Source organism: Sorghum bicolor, chromosome 3, assembly GCF_000003195.3.
Source record: "Sorghum bicolor cultivar BTx623 chromosome 3, Sorghum_bicolor_NCBIv3, whole genome shotgun sequence".
NCBI classification, from domain to species: domain Eukaryota; kingdom Viridiplantae; phylum Streptophyta; class Magnoliopsida; order Poales; family Poaceae; genus Sorghum; species Sorghum bicolor.
This window is the reverse complement of record NC_012872.2, coordinates 16,778,440-16,799,041: the sequence shown is the minus strand read 5'-3', so window position 1 is coordinate 16,799,041 and position 20,602 is coordinate 16,778,440. Positions and strand designations below refer to the sequence as shown.

The following is a 20,602-nucleotide window of genomic DNA, read 5'->3' as shown; positions in this document are numbered from 1 at the left end:
ATGCATGTGCCGCAAGATTCGATGTGACGGGAAATCTTGAAAACTTTTTGAATTTCGGGCTGAACTAAACAAGGCCTCGCTAAAAAACACTATTTGAAAATGAAAAGCACCCTAAATGACAAACCAACCCGAAGGGCACATTGCTATAAATGGCGCAAAACCTTCCCACGGTGCTTGTCTGTGTGTGGATGGTAGTAGCAGTAGTGTGTGCACGCTGTCCACACGCAGAGCTCTGCACCAATCCCCCTGACGAGGACCCAGTCATCAGAGCAGGGCGTCACTCCATGGCCGCCTCCTCTGCAGTGATCCTCCGCCTGCAGCGTCCTCTCTTCACCATCATCCTAGTTGTTCTCTCAGTGGCAGCAGCTAGAGGCGAGCAGGAGGGCGACCGGGTGGCGTTGCTCCCCGGGCAGCCGAGGAGCCCTCCGGTGTCGCAGTTCGCCGGGTACGTCACCGTGAACGAGCGCAACGGGAGGACGCTCTTCTACTGGTTCTTCGAGGCTGAGACGTCGCCCGCGGACAAGCCTCTCCTGCTCTGGCTCAATGGAGGTACTCGACTCGACCACTTGCTTGCTTTAGTTTGTTTATTCATACAAAAATACTCCATGGTCATTTCTTATATATATATATATATATGCTTCACGAATCATGACATACTATCCAGTGCTCAACAAGTGATGTTAAGCACTTACTCCCTTTATTAAAAAAAAAAGAGAATAGAACCATAATAAGTTGCGGGTGGTTCACGTTTGGGTAATCACATTTAGGGGTCAAAAACAATTTATTATCAAAAATAAATTTCGTAATTTATCTAATGATATTAATTTGAGATCATGAATATCAATATGTTTTTGTCTACAAGTAATCAAAGATACTAAAACAAGACAGTGTATTATAATTGTATTTTTTTTCTTAGGCGGAGGGAGTACCTAACATTAAGTGATTCTTGTTCTTATTGATTACTTCATTGCTGCACAGAACAATCATTCTACGGTCGACAATGAAATGAATTTGCCTGTATATAATTTATTTTCTTTAATTTGATCTTTTCATACCTTTCACTGACAGCAAACTGAATTTGCAACTTCTATCAGGCCCTGGTTGCTCGTCTGTAGGCTATGGAGCAGCTTCAGAATTGGTGCCTCTCTTGGTCAATGGCAACGGGACCGGCTTGGAGTTCAACAAATTTGCATGGACCAGAGGTCTATTGCTCTCTTTCCGGCTCTGCATTTCTACTAGCAGTAACGTTGCCAGGTTCTGGGCTCGCCACGACACGTGGCGTGTTGATCCCTCTCCACTTGTCTAGTTGATGATGTAACCTAGGCCCTCTCTCTCGCAGTTCGGCACGCCATGACTGTGCACTGCCACGTTTTTTTTCCAGTGCTCATTTTTTAAGTTATGCCTCTCGGCGGGTCTTAATCAAATTCAGGGGGTGCTGTCCATCCTGCGTTGTTGCCTCAAACCAAGAAACATACAAAGTTTGATGATTTTACTTTTTGTGAACCAAAACTTCATCTATTTAGGTTCTATATCTGTCCTCTTTCGATGTATCTGATTTTATGATTTTCATAAGGTTCATGTTTCTCTATTTATTTGATCAGCGGTTCATCTAAATAACTTCATTAAACTTAGCCGTGTGCGCGGTTGTAGAGGCCAAAACTGTTCTATTTCTAGAAAGGAAGGAATATGTCCATCTAAAATAGAATAAATTGGGTTCTTTGTGATGGAACCTGTCCATCCAGATTTAAATCTCCGACTTGACAATCTTGAGTTTACCGGTCAAACTCAGTTATTTGGAGGTGTCCATAGGAGTAGAGTGTGTGTGCGTACGTGCATTCATAGGGGTGAGTGTACGCTCATACAAACAAGTCTTGGTCAGTTTTGGCAGCTTACTTTACTGTTCTATTTTTGGCAGATAAGTTTTTATTTGTCCATACTTTACTGTTCTATTTTTGGCATATAAAACTTACATCAGCAGATAACTCATCAGTTTTTTATTTATGCCAGAAGGCGCCCGGCAAGAAATCTAGCGTACATTCAACTTGTTGCTGTTCACTTTTGTCCTTTGATTTATGTTTCATGCAAAATAAGGTGATGCTCAGTATAGTTTCACAAATTTCCTGTAACTCAGTTTTGTTTTCTATGGTATAAATTTGATTAGAGGCAAATTTGCTGTTCTTGGAGTCTCCTGTTGGAGTTGGCTTCTCATACTCAAATACCACCTCTGACCAAGACAACATAGACGATGGTTTTGTTGGTACTGAACTTCCTCTCATGATTCTTTTACTGAACTGAGAGTCAAGATTGACTTAGTTCCTGATCGAAAATTTTATGAGCAATCCAGCCAAGGACTCCTACACTTTCTTAGTGAATTGGTTCAGAAGGTTTCCTCAGTACAAGAGCCATGACTTCTACATCGCAGGAGAGAGCTATGCAGGTAATTCAGTGGGCAGACAGCTCCCTTTCTCCCAACAAACAAATTGCAAGGTTGAATAAGCCCACAATGAAAGGGCATTTCCTTTCGCCTTTCTTTAATTAATGATTAGTAAAGTTAGCACGCAGAACAGGAATAACTTTTTTTTTGAACGAAGAACAGGAATAATTCGTTCCTATGTTTCCACTGTACACTATTCTCTAGTCAAAGGTTACACGCGTTCCTATTCTGTACATACAGTCTTTGGTCCATGACGTCACAAGGATACCAGGCCACTACTATGCCTTTCGTTAGGTCCCGAAGCAACTCGACTGGAATTGTTCTCTTCAAAAATGCGTCAAGGCATTGCAGATTGGAACACCTCCTTTTGGTTGTTATTGCAAAACAAAAAAAAAAATCATAAACAAAAATGAGACCTAACCTTACCTAAGAGAAAGTAGATGATTTTTAAGGGAAAAAAAATTCGGCACCCAAATTCAAGTCCCAACCCAACCAGCTGAGCTAGCTAGCTAGGCTCCTTTCTAAAAAAAAAGGAACACTGATATTGAGTCGAAAAATGGCTGATCCAACAAAATCTGAAGTGGAAAGGTAGCAAAATTTAAGTATGGTGGTTATCCTACTGGCCTGAGTCTCACACAGCAAACACATATGAGGATCTATATGCGGCAAGAGACAACCAGTCAATGATTAAAACACATGTGACACAATCTTTAATTTATTCAGATTCTGATGAGGTCTAATGGGACAGGTCATTACGTTCCGCAGCTTGCTGAGATGGTGTATGAGCGCAACAAGCATCTTGAAACAAATCAGCGTATCAATCTGAAAGGATTTATTGTAAGTACCAAAAAACCATCTTATTTTCGTTTTTTGTATTTCAGAATCCAGAATTAATTTGTAACTGGAGGAGTTTATATGGAACTACCTTTGATAGGTTGGCAATGCAGTGACTGATGCTTACTATGACTACAAGGGGCTACTTGAGTTTGCGTGGAGCCACTCGGTGATATCCGATCAACTTTACAAGCACGTAAAAACCGTTTGCACCTTCAGGACTATCTTCCTTGCTGGGGAATGCGCCCATGCAATGGGCCTTGTATACACACAATATGATAAGATTGACATCTACAACGTATACGCACCCAAGTGCAATACTGCTGAGTCAGCACTTTCATCCAGTTCTAAAAATACAGTAGAAAAGACTGCCAAGGTAATTGCAAATTCACTAACTTCTACTGGTACTGTAGAAATGTTACAATAGGATGAAATTGAAGATAACTGTATATGTTTTTTCCATCAGAAGTTGAAACGATTGAGGATGTTCTCAGGATATGAGAAATCACTTCATGCCAATGTCAGTGGATGGATCAAGGATAGAAGATGGAGTATCTGCAGGTGGTATACATGTGGATGAGCTTCCTTGTTTTCCATCCCTAGTACTAATGGGATACCAGACATAACTTATTTTCATAACATTTTTGCAGCGACTCAGTTTTTCACAACTATTATGACAACATATTTACTGTTCGTCCTATTTACTCAAAGCTTGTCAAGACTGGATTAAGAGTTTGGGTCTACAGGTTTGGCTCTTGCAGTTTACTTGTTTACTACTGAATTCAGAGCAACAGATCAACTGTTACACTAGAAATTTGAAAGAGGAGTAGACCTATATGATTTCAATTGCTTCTATATTCACAAATGTCCCATTATGTTTTAAGCAAATTTTGTTTCTTGTAATAACTAGGCCTGCCCTCAAATACCTTCATTTGACTTACTGAACACCTTAACTGCAAGAAATGCTTTCAAGACCTGTTCTTATGTTTCGCTGGATTTCTGATACTGATCGATTTCTTTCAACTAATTATTGTTACTTGATATTTGGCACTTATATTTTTTTCTTTCTTCTGTTACAGTGGAGATATGGATGGCAGAGTTCCAGTTATTGGGTCACGGTACTGGGTAGAAGCGCTTGGCCTTCCTGTCAAGTCACAGTGGCAACCATGGTACCTGAACAATCAGGTTCGCTACCATACAGCATGCCATACAATTTCATTAATCCACTATAAAGTGTTTACAGAATGAAAACTGGAAATTCAGGTTATGTGCAATGTTCGTTTGATGTTGAACACAATGCAGGTTGCTGGAAGGTTTGTTGAGTATGAAGGACTGACACTGTTGACTGTCAGAGGAGGAGGCCACGATGTGCCTCAAGACAAGCCAGCAGAGGCACTTGTCTTAATCAGCTCCTTCCTTTCAGACAGACAACTGCCTACGGAAAACAACTGATGGCTGCAGAATAATTTATGTTGCGACAGACATAACAGGTCATGCAGTATAGGATATCATTGGTATATTTGCAAGCTGAAGTTGCTGAATCAGAAAGGCTACATTGTTGGTACATGATTGTAGCTTTAAGAGATCACGAAGCTGCTAATTTGAGAGTCCAGTGTATTAGTTGTTACTGAATATACTGCTGATGTCGATTAACAGCCTCTCAGACCTTCATGCCTTATAAGATATAAAAACATTAGGGTTTGGTTTATGCTTGTGTAACTTTTAATCAGGACCGTGGAACATGGATCCTTTGTGAGGAGACATTAAGAACACCACATACCCCTTGAGTTTAGGAGACTTCCATATATAGGCTGAAACAACTTGTGTTATAAGATATGTGCACAATACATTTACATATCTCTAATACCTGTCTACAGACGAAACCAGAGAGTCGCAGATGCAAAAGACTGGACCTTCATGCACTGGCAGTACGTTTACAGAGAAATCTCTTTGCACAAGAGCGAGTGGAACTTGTGGTGCTAGAAGATGGCACAAGGTTCCTAGTTGTCCTGGAAAAGGTTCTTGATGGCCATGTGGGCATCTTGATATAAGCCTGTTCGCTTCAGCTTATATGCCGAATCTGTTAGTCATTCAGCAATATTTTTCTCTCACAATAAATCAACGAATAGTACTTTCAACCATGACTTTTCAGACATTCTATAATGAAACTGAGGATGTCGTCGTCAACACTACCATATAGCTAGCTGTGTATACACACGTTCGTATGTAGCTAGATGATCTTGGTGGGATAAGGCTGGACAAAAAAACTCGTAGCTCACTCAACTTGGCCCTTTAGTGGCTCAACTCAGCTCGATCGGCTCATTTGAATTTTGTAACAAGCCAAGCTAGCAGTTTAGCTCAGCTAGTTAACGAGCCAGCTCGCGAGCCGCTGGTGAGCCAAAAGGAGCCAAACTACTATTGCTAAGTTGATCACTAACATGAAGTGAACAATCTTTGTATCCATCTTGCTTTTATCTAGGTTCATAACCATAAAAATCCTTTCTACCAAACCTATCCTTTACCCTTGTTTCACCTTAGGACTAACCTAATTTTTAGTTGGTACACTTCTCGTCCGATGAAAATCAATACATGGAATTCTCCTATGTGAAAGATACTTTGACAGACATGCACTTGTAGTTTTTATCCGTGTGCCACCGTTGGTGTAAACAGACTATGCAGGCTATAAGGTTTGGCGGGTTCATCCTGAAAACAATGTGTGTGATGGTTTCCTAGTTTTAACATGATAACCAAAAACGGCAAATTAAAGGCATGCACATGGTGGCAGAACCAAGGTAGCATTGAGGCTAATCAAGGTGGTGAAAGAATGTGTGGTTGGTTGTCTGATATGTTCTTGTTCCATTTTGTCCATAATCAGGTTAGTAGTCCAGTGCTTAGCTAAGGGTACTTAGCGATGTTTACAAACAACTATAAATAAGATGGAGGGGCTGGTACGTGTTGCCATCTTATGGAGGTCTATTTCATTTCTTTAGGTAATCCATGGGCTCAAAGCATAGAAAAGTTAGGAGTAGAGGGATGAATAGTTTGTGCTTCTCGATTTCCAATTTTAGTGGGATGATGAAGATTGGATGCAAGCCCTCATAGTTTTTGTATTGAATCTTTGAATTCTAATGATTCATGGTTGTGCAAATTTGAGCTCCAACATTCCCTCCAAGTTCTATTGTTTTGCCATTTTCTTGATTTTTTGGAGCTACTTTCTTTGGTTTTCTAGTTGGCCAGAAGTTATATCCAAGTGATCTTGGTTGATTCTTGGTAGAGTGCTAGAACTCATTTGAGAGATCATTTCTTAGAAGGGTTGAAATCTCAATCACACGAGCACCTAAAAATCCCAAGTTTTAGGCTCTTTTTCATGGCTTTCCCTATGCCTTTTGGTGGACCCTAAAAGCCTTTGTCTATTAGTTGAATTCTTGGTGTTAGGACCTAGTGGAGCTCATCTTGAACATGAATTGATTCATCTATTCATGATAACCACTCCTCAAAATGTTAGGAGCATAAACTCAAATATGGTGAAGCCCTATTTTTTTTCAAATCTTGTTGAATTACCCTAATCATATGATAGGAATGATGACATTGGAAAAGTTTCATCATGATTAGAGTTGATTTTGTCAAGGTTTTGATAGTTTTGCAAAATGTCCAACTAAACTATATTTTCTAGAAGGCATTGAATAATGATTTCGGTACCTATGTTCTTGTTCACTGAAGCAACAAGTGCTGAGAGGCCGCCATGGAGATATTTATTGGGTTCACCAATTATATGGTATTTCTTTTAGTTCACATTGAATCATCCGGTGACCATCATTTCTGTCTGAACTGCTCTTTGGAAGCAATGGACAAAGACTACATATTTTCTAGTTCAATTCTCTTGGACACACCAGATCATCTGGGAATGTTGGATCTTGTCTGGAATGTCTCTAGAACCACTAGAGTTTCTCACTTATTGGTCCACGATTTTCCCACCCTCTAGTGGATCATCTAGTAACCATGGATTTCTTTTGGACCTTCTCTAGAGCCACATTTTCTTCTAATACTAGCAATTAACACTTGCTAGGATCATCTGATGCATTAATATTCCAAAAAGCATTATGTCTAAAGTGAGGTATCTATCAAACAAGAGTTGTTAAACCTAGTTCAAACCCTAATCTACCATGTCATTTCTATAAAATTGTATTACACAATAGAAATTACAAGAATTAAAATCTAGATAATGAAGAGAGTTTAAGAGATGCTCAATATTTTTTTGCAAAGATATCCATGATTCTGTACTCCCCACTATCTTTATGGAGTACCTAAACAAGAGTAGCCCCATGTTGAAAAATTAAGTGCTCTCTACTCCAAACAACTATAGGACGACACATCACTCCTAGGACAACAACATTGGTGAGATAAAACTGGTAGTGATAGTGCATCAAAATTTCTTTAACAACTACGCAACTAACTCAACTATTCACGGCAATCCACCAAAATCTATTGGAGGCTCAAACCAGAAGTGATACCTCCCCTAGCCATTGTGGCCAACTAGTCTTGATGGGTCAAGCAACACTACGCCAGACCCGATATTGGACAAGAACCAACAGTAATGTTGATGCATTATTGTGAGGTTTTAGCTATAAACCACTAGTGATATGCTCTTCTAAATAATAGTTATCTCCCTAACCTTGCTAATGTAAGGAGAGGAGCTCTGTTGACGTATTATTACGAGGTTTTAGCTATAAACCACTTATTGCTTGGAAGGGACCCAAACTTTTGAATATATGTACTCTAATCCAAGCTCTCAAGGTTAGAAACATTATCCTCACTTGTATTTGAATCTAGATATTTATTTGCTTTACATTAGAGAAATTGGGGTTTTGCAAAAAAAAAATAACTCTATTTGTCAATATAACCTCTAATTTTAGAGTTGATTTTGGAAAGGATGTAGCTATATGTAATTCAAGGTGTAATCTCTCTAATTTTAGATTATCGTTGCTTTAAATTCGGAGATTTTGTTTTGCTAGAGTAAAGAATCTAGAATGATATATCTTGAGCTCTGTTTGAAGTAGATTTAAATTACCGCATTGTATATGTCGTTAGGAAATTCGTTAAAACAAGTCTACTTCAATGTCGTGATCATGCTCAATTGTAGATAATGGTAGATGAACAATAAATGCTAGGGTACTATTTCCTTCTTTTAAGATTGATAGTATGCCCATTAAAACATGTATATGTTAATATTTATTTAGATACAGTACTATAGTCATCATCAAGATTTTTTTATGAACTAAAACGAAAAATTGAAAAATATATATTTAAATTATGTGATAATTACTATCCCCATGGTTAGAATTACACCTGTAGCAATGGTTTTTAGCGTTACCTACGGTTCTAGATTTATGTGATAATTTTGTCATTTACTAAAAGTGTTATCATATTTTTTGTCATTTACTAAAAGTTTCTTCGTAATCTTTTATCAGAAGCTAGATGTTAGTAAATGATAGAGAAATTGGACTTAATCAAAGTTATTAGAAAAAATGAATTCAAAGGAAAGTAAAACATCTTGCTTGTTTTTTGGATAATAAACCGGATAATTTGACCAGTCAACACCTTTTGAGAGCTCACCATCGATTCTGCTCACATGCATGCATATTTGGAAAGCACCCTAGCCCTAAATGACAAACATCTCACAAGTAGTGGCGCCTCTGCTATAAATAGCTCAAGCCATCTACCGACGGCTTTGCACTCTCCTACAGCATTGTGAACGTGAAGCACTGAAGCGAGCATACAGCAGTAGATCGCAACCCAATAATGGCCTCTCCTACAGCAGTGAGGCATCCACCCTTCACCATCTTATTAGTTGCTCTCTCCTTGCTGTCAGTGTCAGCTATGGTAGCCCAAGACCGGCGCCGGCAAGAAGGCGACCGGGTGGGTTTCCTCCCGGGGCAGCCGAGGAGCCCTGCGGTGTCACAGTTCTCAGGGTATGTCACCGTGAACGAGCACAACGGGAGGGCGCTCTTCTACTGGTTCTTTGAGGCTCAGACGTCACCGGCTCAAAAGCCTCTCGTGCTCTGGCTCAATGGAGGTTGTTAATTATTAGAATTAATTAATGTTTAGCTTTACTTCTGTTGGTTCTTTCTTGTGCTTTTGCCTTTATTGGGTGCTGTTGTTCGCCATACACGTCGACCATGGATGTTGTTCAACGAAATTACGTCCTCATTAGACCTTCGTGATCTAGCTACTTATAAGATATATAGCCTTGCTTAGTTATGACCATTTTTTCTATTGCAAAAGTTGATTCGTATTCTTAATTAAGTCTCTGTCTTCTTTCTCTAACATTTTCCATGCAACATAACCTTTTTCAATTCAAGGTCCTGGTTGCTCATCTGTGGGCTATGGAGCAGCTTCTGAGCTGGGGCCTCTCGTGGTCAATAGCAATGGAACTGGTTTGGAGTTCAACAAATTTGCATGGAATAAAGGTTTAATACTTCTCTCTTTGCTCCATTCGTTTTTCTTATAAGCCGTATTTTTTCTTCCGGCCTGTTGAGCCACCTGGTCTAAAAAGTCGTGGCTGAAAATATTGTTCGCTGATTTATTGTGAGAGAAAAACACTGCTGGCTGGAAGAAAAAATACGGCTTATAAGAAAAACAGTGGTGTTGAGTTGTTAGTTGGGTCGATTGATGATGTATGTACTAGTTTTTGTGGGAAGTGTAGCACACGCACACCCAGAAAAAATATTTTTGTATTCTCCTTTTATTAAAACTTGTGTTTTCAGAACTCTAAAAATATTTTTGTTTTCTCCTAATAAAAACTTTTGGCAAAATTTCTCCTTCTGAATAGAAAACGCCTATAGTTGATGCTAGCCACCATGTTTTACATAACTTCCCACGCCTTGTGTTTTTAAACCGAAATTAATTTCAGTTCTTATTTTTCAACATTAGCATGCAACTGTTTTTTCACACCTGATGACCTGAGCTCCCCAGGGGTGCACCGATCTTGTTTTTACGCACAGTTTTTCTTCGTCCACATTAGCACAGAGTTCGCAATGTTCAGAGTAGTTTCAAAATTTTTCCTGTTACTCATTTTCGTTTGCTTGGTTGAAAATTTCATTCAGAGGCCAATTTGCTGTTCTTGGAATCCCCCGTTGGTGTTGGCTTCTCATACACAAATACTTCCTCTGACCTAGACAACCTCGATGATCGCTTCGTCGGTATAATCTTTGCCTCGTAACAAAAAAGAAATTAAGCTAATTAAACTCGTGTTGCTCTGTTTTGTTGATTAAAACTTTGAAATGATGCAGCCAAGGATACCTACACCTTCTTAGTGAACTGGTTCAACAGGTTTCCACAGTACAAGAGCCATGATTTCTACATATCAGGAGAGAGCTATGCAGGTAATATAATTAACACAAGGATGCAGACAGCTCCCTTTCTCCCGGTTGAGAAATTGCAAGATTGAATGAGGCCAACCAAGGCCACAATGAAAGGATACCACCTTCTGTAGTGATCAGTAGTGTAAGCGTGCAAAACAGGATCGAATAAATTCTATCTTTCCACTGTCGTCGTCCATTATTCTCTGGTCAAAAAGGTTGTTAGCCTAAACTACATGCAGACCCTATTCCAAACAGTCCCACTACCGTCGTTAGGTGCGGAAACCAAGTTGACGGGAATTATTCTGTTGAAAAATACTATTGACCTGTCGGAATATAATCAGCTGATGATGCTTCTTTTCATTTGTTGTTACTGAAAATTAGGTAAAAAACCAATAATAATATTAGGCTCACATGGTAGAAAAAGTAGTGGTGTAGTCCAACAAAAATATATGGGGGGAAAAGCATTAGTTTTCAAGTATGGTGGTTATCCTACTGGCCATGCACAAGAAAATTGAGGGTCTATGTGGTAAGCAACAACCACCAATATATGTGTGAAACACATGTGACACCATTTTTATGATTAAGACACTGACCAAATTTGATGCAACAGGGCATTATGTTCCACAGCTTGCAGAAGTGGTGTATGAGCACAACAAGCACCTTGAAGCGAATCAGCAAATCCATTTGAAAGGATTTATGGTAAGTGTTCAATTAAAAAAAAACTCCATCTCATCCTTTTAGTAAAGGTGAAAATATTATGACAGTGTTATTTTCACTTCGAATCATTGTCATATGTATCATATTGTATTGCCGAGATTGTAAGTGCAAATTTTGTTCAAGTGCATTGATTCTTTCTTTTTCTTTTTTTTTTCTACATTGATTATTTGATTTTTCCTTGCTTCAACGAGTAATTAAGTACTGTATGAAAGAGCTGAGAACTAAAATTTACCTTGATAGGTCGGCAATGCAGAGACTGATGATTATTACGATTACACGGGAATGGTCGAGTTCGCTTGGAGCCATTCAGTCATCTCAGATCAATTTTACGAGCGAGTAAAAAATGTTTGTAACTTCAAGCTCTCACCCACTAGCACAGAATGTGGTCATGTAATGGCCCTTCTATACCGCACGTACAATGAGATTGACATCTACAACGTGTACGCCCCCAAGTGCAACACTGATGGATCAGCACTGTCTTCTTCTAGTTCGGACAGCAGCGCGGTAGAAAAGGAAGCCAAGGTAAATGAGGTGTTCATTAACTCATGTTGATACATTAGCAGGTACAGTAACTAGAGGGAATGTACTGTAGTTTGGAACTGATGCTAACTGGATGCGAATTTTAGAACAAATCCAAGAGACGATTGAGGATGTACTCGGGATACGATCCGTGCTACTCCAACTACATTGAGACTTACTTCAACAGGATGGATGTTCAGAAATCACTTCATGCTAATACCAGTGGACGGATCAAGGACAGAACGTGGAGCCTTTGCAGGTGACATAATATAAAAAGCATTATATTACTTTCCTTAATTAACTTGGAATGAGTGTCGTACTAATCAGATAGAATATGCCGTACAATTTGTTTCAGTGATCCAATTTTTGACTTCTACGACATGGAGGTCTTTTCTGTTCTTCCTATTTACTCCAAGCTTGTGAAGGCTGGACTAAGAATTTGGGTCTACAGGTAATATATATAGCTCCTACAGTTCACCTTCATTCCAAAGTATATATAACTGGATTATTCCCTTCATTCCAAAGTATATATAAGAAATCCTGAAAATTTTGGGATAAATTAGGCAACAAGATAATACCATCCATCACTACTGGTTCCGAACCGGTCATCACTAGCAGTGGACAAGCAGGGCATCATTGCCTATTCTAAACTGTCATTTACTATCTGTTTTAATCTGTAGTAATAATCGGTTCAGGGAAGCCACAAATAAGTAGTGAAAGTTACAAAAAGAAAGTGTGTTTCTCATAGTTCAAACAAATGACATCCAGTCTCATCTACACAACAATTTGTGACTATAACTGACGCTATTATTCTAACTACACACTTATGGATCTTCTATTGTATATTTGACATTTTAAATTATCCCAAATGAAAAAAACAACTACAAAGTTATAGTTCTCGTCAGGTACTATAATTTTGACGTTGATTTTATGCACCTTATATCGAATATTTGAACATGTAAACTATCTTAAATAAAATTTTTGTCGATTACAATATTTTAAATCATTGAACACTATAATTTTGATATAAGTTCGTCTTCATCCAACTTTATATAAAAAAAGGAATGATTTTTTTCGTGCGAACCAATGAGTTTTCAATACCGATTGTAGAATCGGCACCACTACCGTTTGTGCCACAACCAGTACTGTTACGTTATCATTTTTGGTTCCAAAGTGATAGGAACAGTGCCTACAGTTACATGTGTGTTTTGTAGTAGTGCTTATTGAACATCCAGGACCACTCTTATTTGGCTTAATTGTGGCCCAACTAAGGGACCAATCTTGATTGGGACTAATTGGTTGAGCTAGTCCATCAACTCGTACTACTACTCATGCTAGAATCTTTGTATTTTCTTCATCATATCTATAGTTTCTCTTCTTATGCATGAATGCATGATCTCTATGTCTTAAATATGTGTTTCATTGAAAATTTTGAATAAATTATGGTGGTTCTTATTTGCATGTCATGCCTTTGCCACATCATATATCTAGATCTTGAATTTTAAAATTTGAATTTATGAGTTTTTACAAAAAATTTATTTGTATGTTAACTTAAAGTTCTTTTGCTTATTGTATATTTTAATAAAAACTCAATTTTGTATTAAGCATAAGTATCAAAGCTTCGAATTGCACCCTTAACTACCGCAATGGCATAAATGGTCATGTAATTCTGCACTATGGCGCTCAAGGTTTTGAAAAATGCTAGCCTAAAAAGAATATTGAACAATTCTAACCTGAAAAGAATATTGAACTAACCTCAAAAGAATATACCTTTTGGTTTGAACTAACCTTGTCCATTGCTCAAGATATTGAATTTCCTCTATCAAAGAACTATATATGTATTAACATAGATGCAAAAAATTTTTAGTTAAAATGTATAAATTTATCTAAAATAACAACTTGAAAAATGTATTATTATTATTTGGAATACCAATATATTGAAAATGAAATGTTAGTGACACTAGTATATGAGTCATTATTGCTAAAACGTAAGTATATGTATTTATTGCTCATGTATGCATATTTATTCGATCTAGATAATGGCACATTATGTATATTTATTTAAAGTTAGTTTTTATCTATTACTAGTGATAGAAGTAACTTAGAGTGTAACTTAATGTTTATTTAGAAACTTTTTCCTTCATCATAACATATATGTTGCTAATTTAGATGTAGGTTTGAGATAATATTTAGTTTAGTTTAAAGGGCAATATGGGTAATTTAGGTACAAATTTAGGGGTTATGTTAGATTATGCCTTATAATAGGAGAGTTGGTACTTTGGACACTGATTTAGGATTCCATTTTGTTTTATCATAATCGTAAACGATAAATATTTAGAAAATAAAATAGATCTCTATTGTTGTTAATGGTGATTAGAGGCTTTCACATTGATGTCCAAATCTCTGTCATTTTTGTGAGAATTTCTAGAATTGATCATTTTTTAATGCAACGCGAGGATTAACATGGGAATGCGCCGTTTGAGACCTCCAAATAGTAATATTGAGATTTCTAGCCCATACCACTCTTGGTCAGGATAAAACTTGTAGCATGTCACAAGGATTGGCTTGGAGGGTTGGGTTCCCAAATGTCTTTATATTTGGGATAAAATTTAAACGCTAAAAATCCTTGTATTTTGGATGGATGGAGTCCTAACTGCTACACAGGCACTTGGGACCTGTTTTTGTGCGTGTTTGGAAATCGACCAAATTAAATTCTTATTCTTATTCTAATACTCTTTTACAGCGGAGACATGGATGGCAGGGTTCCATTTATTGGATCCCGCTACTGGGTAGACGCACTTGGCCTTCCTATCAAGTCACAGTGGCAACCATGGTATCTAAATAATCAGGTCGGCCACCCTACTACAAGCCCAAAAGTTTCCATATTTATTCATTTAATATTTTTCATGTAAGCTGAACACTGAATTTCAGAGTTCATGCATTGGTCATTGGTATTGAAAGGATACTAAAGAAACTCATTACAGGTTGCTGGAAGGTATGTTGAGTATGAAGGGCTGACCATGGTCACTGTCAGAGGAGCAGGTCATACAGTTCCTCAAGACAAGCCAGCAGAGGCACTTATGCTAATCAAGTCCTTCCTTTCGGACACACAACTTCCGGCAAAAAATAACTGAGGGCTGCTACCTGAATTATACATTTTCCACACCATACCAGAATGATATATGCTGAATAAGTAAGAGAGAAGAGATAATCAGATAACCGGTATTGAGATTGATGTAACCAATATCCAGTTGAGTATGGTCTATTTGTAACCAAGTAACCCAATTTGTGCAACAACTGGAAATGAAATCCTTACTAATTAGCCCATGTGTGGCGCACATAGTGTCCAATCCTTGAGATTTTGTTTTCTGAAATAACCCTCATCACAATCCTAAACACTATTGTCATCTGTGTGCGGGAAGCTGTTTGCCCTGAAGGAATGTGTCGATAAGTGTGAGACCTTCTGAAGGTTTGTTGAGGGGCACCAAATGACCAGCTCCTCTGATTGTCACCATTGTCATGCCATGGTACTCCACAAATCTTCCTGCAACCTACAATATTGCATATGTCCTCCACATTAGTCGTACGACAATACAAAACAAACAACAGTATCATGGTAAATGTGGAAAATAATCAGAGCTCCTGACCTGTTTGTTCAGGTACCAGGGTTGCCATTGTGTCTTGACAGGCAGGCCCAGGGCTTCCACACAATACCGCGATCCAATCACTGGAACCCTACCATCTGCATCTCCACTGCATGGAGGATGAACTCAATTATCACTGAGTCACCAACGATGATAAAATCTACTCTAAAGGCTTTTAAGTTAGGCCTTGTTTAGTTTCAACCAAAACCCAAAAACTTTTCAAGATTTTTTGTCACATCAAATCTTGCGGCATATGCATGAAACATTAAATATAGATAAAAAATAACTAATTGCACAATTTGCTTGTAATTTGAGAGACGAATCTTTTGAGCCTAGTTAGTCCATGGTTGGTCAATAATTGCCAATGCCCAAAAAATTTTCACACCAGGAACTAAACAAGGCCTCCAGAAGAGATCAGAAAGGATTCAAAATTTCGACGAAATTTCACCAAAATTTCATGAATTTCGATAATTACTGTGGTGGCTGAAAGAAAAATCTGAAATTGTGTTGTAGTACACTAATACATATGCTATATAACTCTACACTAATACACTAATCTCTTGTTTATATTGCATATTCTTCTATTCAATAGATGTGTAGTCATAAATCATACTAATATTTGTTGAGATCTAATTTTTTTTAGAAAAAAACATACTCATGTGCTAGTCTCTAAAAGAAAATTTCGCACAATTCGGTAATTTTGCTGGTGGCCGAAATTTTTTGCGATACCAAAATTAAAAACCGAAGTACAGCATTATGTTTCAGAAAGGTTCAGCAAGTCTTTTACCTGAGTAAAATACCTGTACATGGATAAGTAAGAACAAGGTATATTCTGTAACAATAGGATGACTGAGAAATGATTAAGAGGAATCATATTCATACCTGTAGAGCCAGACCCTCAATCCTGATTTGATAAGCTTAGAGTAGATTGGTAAGATGGAAAGTACCGAAAAATTGTATGACCTTAAAATTGAATCACTGCATGGTACATGAAAATAAGAATAAGTCAAATTCACATTCATGTCTAACAAGTGCCTAATTTTTCCTAATACTAAACCATGGCAATGTTTTCCTAATTACTACTTTGTTCAGTTTTCAATGAAATATACACACTATGTAAAGACATTTGTCACAACAATTTGAGTCTGATTCACCTGCAAACTTGCCATTTTCGAGATCCACTGACATTTGCGTGGAATGCTCTCTGCACATCTGCGTTATTGAAGTATTTTTCAGCATACGAAGAATAGCACGGGTCATACCCAGAGAACATCCTAATCCTTCGCCTGAAATGTTCCTACCATGTAAGAAAAAAGCGTCAGGAGTTCAGAAATCAGAATAGATCATACACTTTGAGCTAACTGTCGCTCACCTGATCGTTAGCTACGAATTCTTGATCAACAGCAAGTGCAGCTGATGACGGAGGAAGATTGCATCTGGGCGCGTAGATGTTGTAAATGTCAATCTCTTGGTACTGGTTGAACACAGTGGTCATGACTTTATCACAATCATCGGTCCAGTTTGAGATCCTAAAATCACAGACCTTCTTGATGCGCTCATAAACTTCATCTGACACTACTGAGTGGCTCCAAGCATATTCAGCCAGCCCCTTGGAGTCGTAGTAATCGTCAGTTAGTGGATTACCGACCTACATTGGGACAATCCAAATGTTACAACATGCAACTTTTTGAAATTATTTTGTAAGCATCACAGAACAGCTTTCCTACTAGAACTTTACATTTCTATGAACAGATTCATGAAAGTGGAGCACAATTACAGTTACATTCTTGCAGAGAAGTGGCGGTGCCGTTTTTGTGGTAATTTTTACAGATATACAAGTACATTTTCAAGAAATGATTAATTTTTCTCACCTAAAGCATAAATAAATTTTTTATTCACTTCTTGGCTACCTTGTCGCTATCAGCTAATTGTCGAATAGAAGGAGAAGGCTAGATTCGGTAGTCAAAGGATGCTTTCTCTTGATTCTCACCATGAAACCTTTAAGGTTGATGTATGTGTTGGTCTTGCCTTTGTTTCTGTCATAGACAAGTTCAGCAAGTTGTGGCACATAGTGACCTGCATTCGTTCAAAATTATTTTTGAGTGATGCACAGAGGAAAAGGAATTATTTTGCTCCACGAATTTGTGCGCTATCAAAGATACCAGGACCAGTAGACATGACCGAAATGCCATACAACCTATAAAGGGATAATGATGTGGTATGAAGGAACCTTAAATTCCTGTGTCTTTATAGAAAGAAGGCATGGAATCTGAAATATGCGGTAACGAGGCTTTTACTTTTGGAAAATGAGATGTCCCACGAAAGTAGAATGCTACTAACATGTACGCAGTGCACTTTTACCCACCATTAACATTTTGTGAACTGGAAGATATTCAGTAGGCCAGCCAGTCTTCTCAAAATAAGCGTCTAGGTTATCCTTTATATGCTTGGACTTAAAGCTAATTTTACGGATCCCTGGACCTTATAAGTGGTGATCAAAATTTTGATTTGTAAAGACATGTATAGCCTGAACTTTTAGCATCGGGACAGTTTCCAGATTTTAATCAGTAGGAATGCTGCAATACAGAATTTGAAAGGTTGCCACGTTTTAACTTTTAACTAAAACTAGATACCCTGGTTCCGAGGGCAAGTATGTTTTCTTATGTGAAAAATCACAGAGCAAATTGCTCTTTGTTGACAATCAGAAAATAACTTTTGGTAAGCTCATATCTTGAAATACCTGCATAGCTCTCCCCAGAGATATAAAACTCGCGGCCCTTGTACTGCGGAAACCTCTTGAACCAATTTACTAAGAAGCTGTATGCATCTTCAGCTACAAAAGAAAAAAAATGACACCATATGCACACATCTTAAACATTTTGAAAAAACCAATGAAGCAAACACAAACTCCCTAAAGAATACTGAAACTACCTACGAAAGCATCATCCAGTTTGGTGAGGTCAGAGGATGTGTTGGTGTAGGAGAAGCCCACCCCAACAGGTGACTCCAGGAAGAGCAAGTTGGCCTCTGGCAAGAGCAAAAAAAGGTACTTATCAGTTTTGCTTCGTTTGCAGTGATCTTTTTTTTTTATGAAATTTGCAGTGATCTTTAGCCAGCCAAAAAAGAAAAGGTTGGTGCAGGCACCTCTGTTCCACGCAAATTTGTTGAACTCAAGCCCTGCCCCGTGTCTAGTTACTCTTAGAGGCCCCAACTCAGAAGCAGCGCCGTACCCAATTGATGAGCAACCAGGCCCTGCATGTCATTCAGAAATATTAGTACATTAACTTTTATTGAAGAATAAGATATTTTTCACAAAACATTCGTAGGACAGGCCAAAGTAACTGAGCAGATATTCATCAGGGATATATAAGAGTGAAAGGCCATCAAGGTCCAGAGCACTGCTGCACATTGATTGCTCATTGCAGGTTACTACTACTGCAGAGCATGAGCTAACTACTTTTTTTTTTTAGGAAATTGAGCTAACTACTTGCAGTGTTAGACACTAGGAATACATACATTGATTGCTCTGTCATTCATTGTGCATGCTCTGAATTTCTGGCCTCATGAAATTTAACATCAAAATTTGAAAAACAGAAAATAGAAAACTAGCTGAAGCAAGAACCTCCATTGAGCCAGAGCAGGAGAGGCTTGTGCGCCGGCGACGTCTGAGCCTCAAAGAACCAGTAGAAGAGCGCCCTCCCGTTGCGTTCATTCACGGTGATGTACCCGGCGAACTGCGACACCGGAGGGCTCCGCGGCTGCCCGGGGAGGAACGCAACCCGGTCGCCCTCCTGTTCGCTGTAACTGTAACCCACCGTCGCCGCGTAGCAGCACGAGCACGAGCTCTGGAAGAGGACGAGGAGGAGAATAGACAAGCTCAGCTGCTGGCGCTTGGACGAGGACGTCCGGGCAACAAGACACCCTGCCATTGTCGCCTCCGAGTATGCGAGACCGTGTGTGTGCTCAGCAGCAGTCGGCACAAGGCCAAGAAGAGGAGAAGGCGAGCGAGAGGATGACGGACAGATCGAGAGGCACGTGCGGACTGTGCAAGGCACAGCTAATAAGCTAAGCGGCTCGAAGTGTGTGACAGTGAGATCATGTGAAGCGGATGGCGCCTGCCATTGGAGTTGGAGGTGGGGGATCGGCGTCGGAAGGATCACGGCACGGGTTGGCGGATTGCTGGGTGGTGATGGCGCATGTGAACGCCGGATAACGATTTTTATTTGCTGCCTCTGCACTCTAGCCGAGGGCATCTTCTGCTGACGGCTGCCTGCATCTGCATCTGCGTGACCGTGTCCGAGTAGGCAGTAAAAGTATCCTTGAAATGGTCGCAACTCGCAAGGATCAAGATTTGGTTTCTTCATTTGATTGGGGCCGGCCGGCGTTCTTGGCTTGGCTTGGCAGCTATAGCTAGCTCGACGACGACTTTGGTAGGCACTACAGAGACTGAGCGTGCCAGAAGGAAATCTGAAGCGGCGCGACGTCTTCCTTTGGGCATAATCATGGTCTACGGCCCATAATTCGATTTTGTTCCCATTGGGCCTCACCTGGAACTAATGCACCAGTGTTCTCAATAGTGTTGCTTTGTATAACGCCAAGTATATGGCAATGATTCTATGAACTTGTGCCAAAATTCTTTGCTCCAAAAGTAAGGATTTTCGGATCTCCTAGGAGAAATGAGAATGATACAAACATTTTTGGATTCTGGAATGAGACCTCAAAACTACCATTTTGGAGTTATGCACTATAAAAGTTAGATCCAAACACCCTTTATTTTTTTAATTCAGAATTGGATTCTACATTCACTATCTAGAATCTAAAATCTCATTATGAAAATGAGATCCGAATAGACTGTATGCATGCTCACGGGCACAGAGTTACAGACGCAAGAACCCACCCGATACCACACTTGATGCCCGATGCCATGCTGCCCGATGCCACCGCGTAACACCCCACCAATGCCACCACGTAACACCCCACCAATGCCACCACGTAACACCCCAGTCCATTAGTAGCATGAAGTTATGAAGTTGGGCTATGTAGCCTAAGTGGCTTAAATGTGGTTTGTGGTCGGTAGGTTTAGTACCACCCTA

The 20,602-nt window shown here is 39.1% G+C and overlaps 3 protein-coding genes across 4 annotated transcripts; 2 read left to right on the top strand and 1 right to left on the bottom strand.

Annotated features, from left to right (window-relative positions):
- On the top strand, window positions 145-5,058 carry LOC8075307 (serine carboxypeptidase-like 33). Its single transcript, XM_021457543.1, has 10 exons — window positions 145-549; window positions 1,095-1,202; window positions 2,162-2,257; window positions 2,345-2,437; window positions 3,183-3,271; window positions 3,369-3,644; window positions 3,735-3,829; window positions 3,919-4,014; window positions 4,348-4,453; window positions 4,571-5,058. The coding sequence occupies exons 1-10, from the start codon at window positions 150-152 to the stop codon at window positions 4,718-4,720; spliced, it is 1,509 nt and encodes a 502-aa protein (XP_021313218.1). The 5' UTR covers window positions 145-149; the 3' UTR covers window positions 4,721-5,058.
- On the top strand, window positions 9,001-15,192 carry LOC8086322 (serine carboxypeptidase-like 33). The gene is made up of 10 exons (XM_002457732.2): window positions 9,001-9,341; window positions 9,628-9,735; window positions 10,372-10,467; window positions 10,558-10,650; window positions 11,240-11,328; window positions 11,587-11,868; window positions 11,973-12,124; window positions 12,221-12,316; window positions 14,609-14,714; window positions 14,850-15,192. Exons 1-10 carry the CDS (start codon window positions 9,068-9,070, stop codon window positions 14,997-14,999), a joined length of 1,446 nt encoding a protein of 481 aa, XP_002457777.1. The 5' UTR covers window positions 9,001-9,067; the 3' UTR covers window positions 15,000-15,192.
- On the bottom strand, window positions 15,074-19,773 carry LOC8075306 (serine carboxypeptidase-like 33). 2 transcript variants are annotated; one of them, XM_021455223.1, is made up of 10 exons: window positions 19,132-19,773; window positions 18,654-18,761; window positions 18,441-18,536; window positions 18,250-18,342; window positions 17,500-17,585; window positions 16,882-17,157; window positions 16,664-16,806; window positions 16,392-16,487; window positions 15,513-15,618; window positions 15,074-15,416 (listed from the first exon to the last, which is right to left on the bottom strand). In XM_021455223.1, exons 1-10 carry the CDS (start codon window positions 19,760-19,762, stop codon window positions 15,270-15,272), a joined length of 1,782 nt encoding a protein of 593 aa, XP_021310898.1. In that variant the 5' UTR covers window positions 19,763-19,773; the 3' UTR covers window positions 15,074-15,269. The 2 variants fall into 2 exon arrangements, 1 of the variants encoding a protein (XP_021310898.1); XR_002450730.1 differs by lacking the exons at window positions 15,074-15,416; window positions 15,513-15,618 and having other exon boundaries at window positions 16,664-16,795; window positions 19,132-19,687.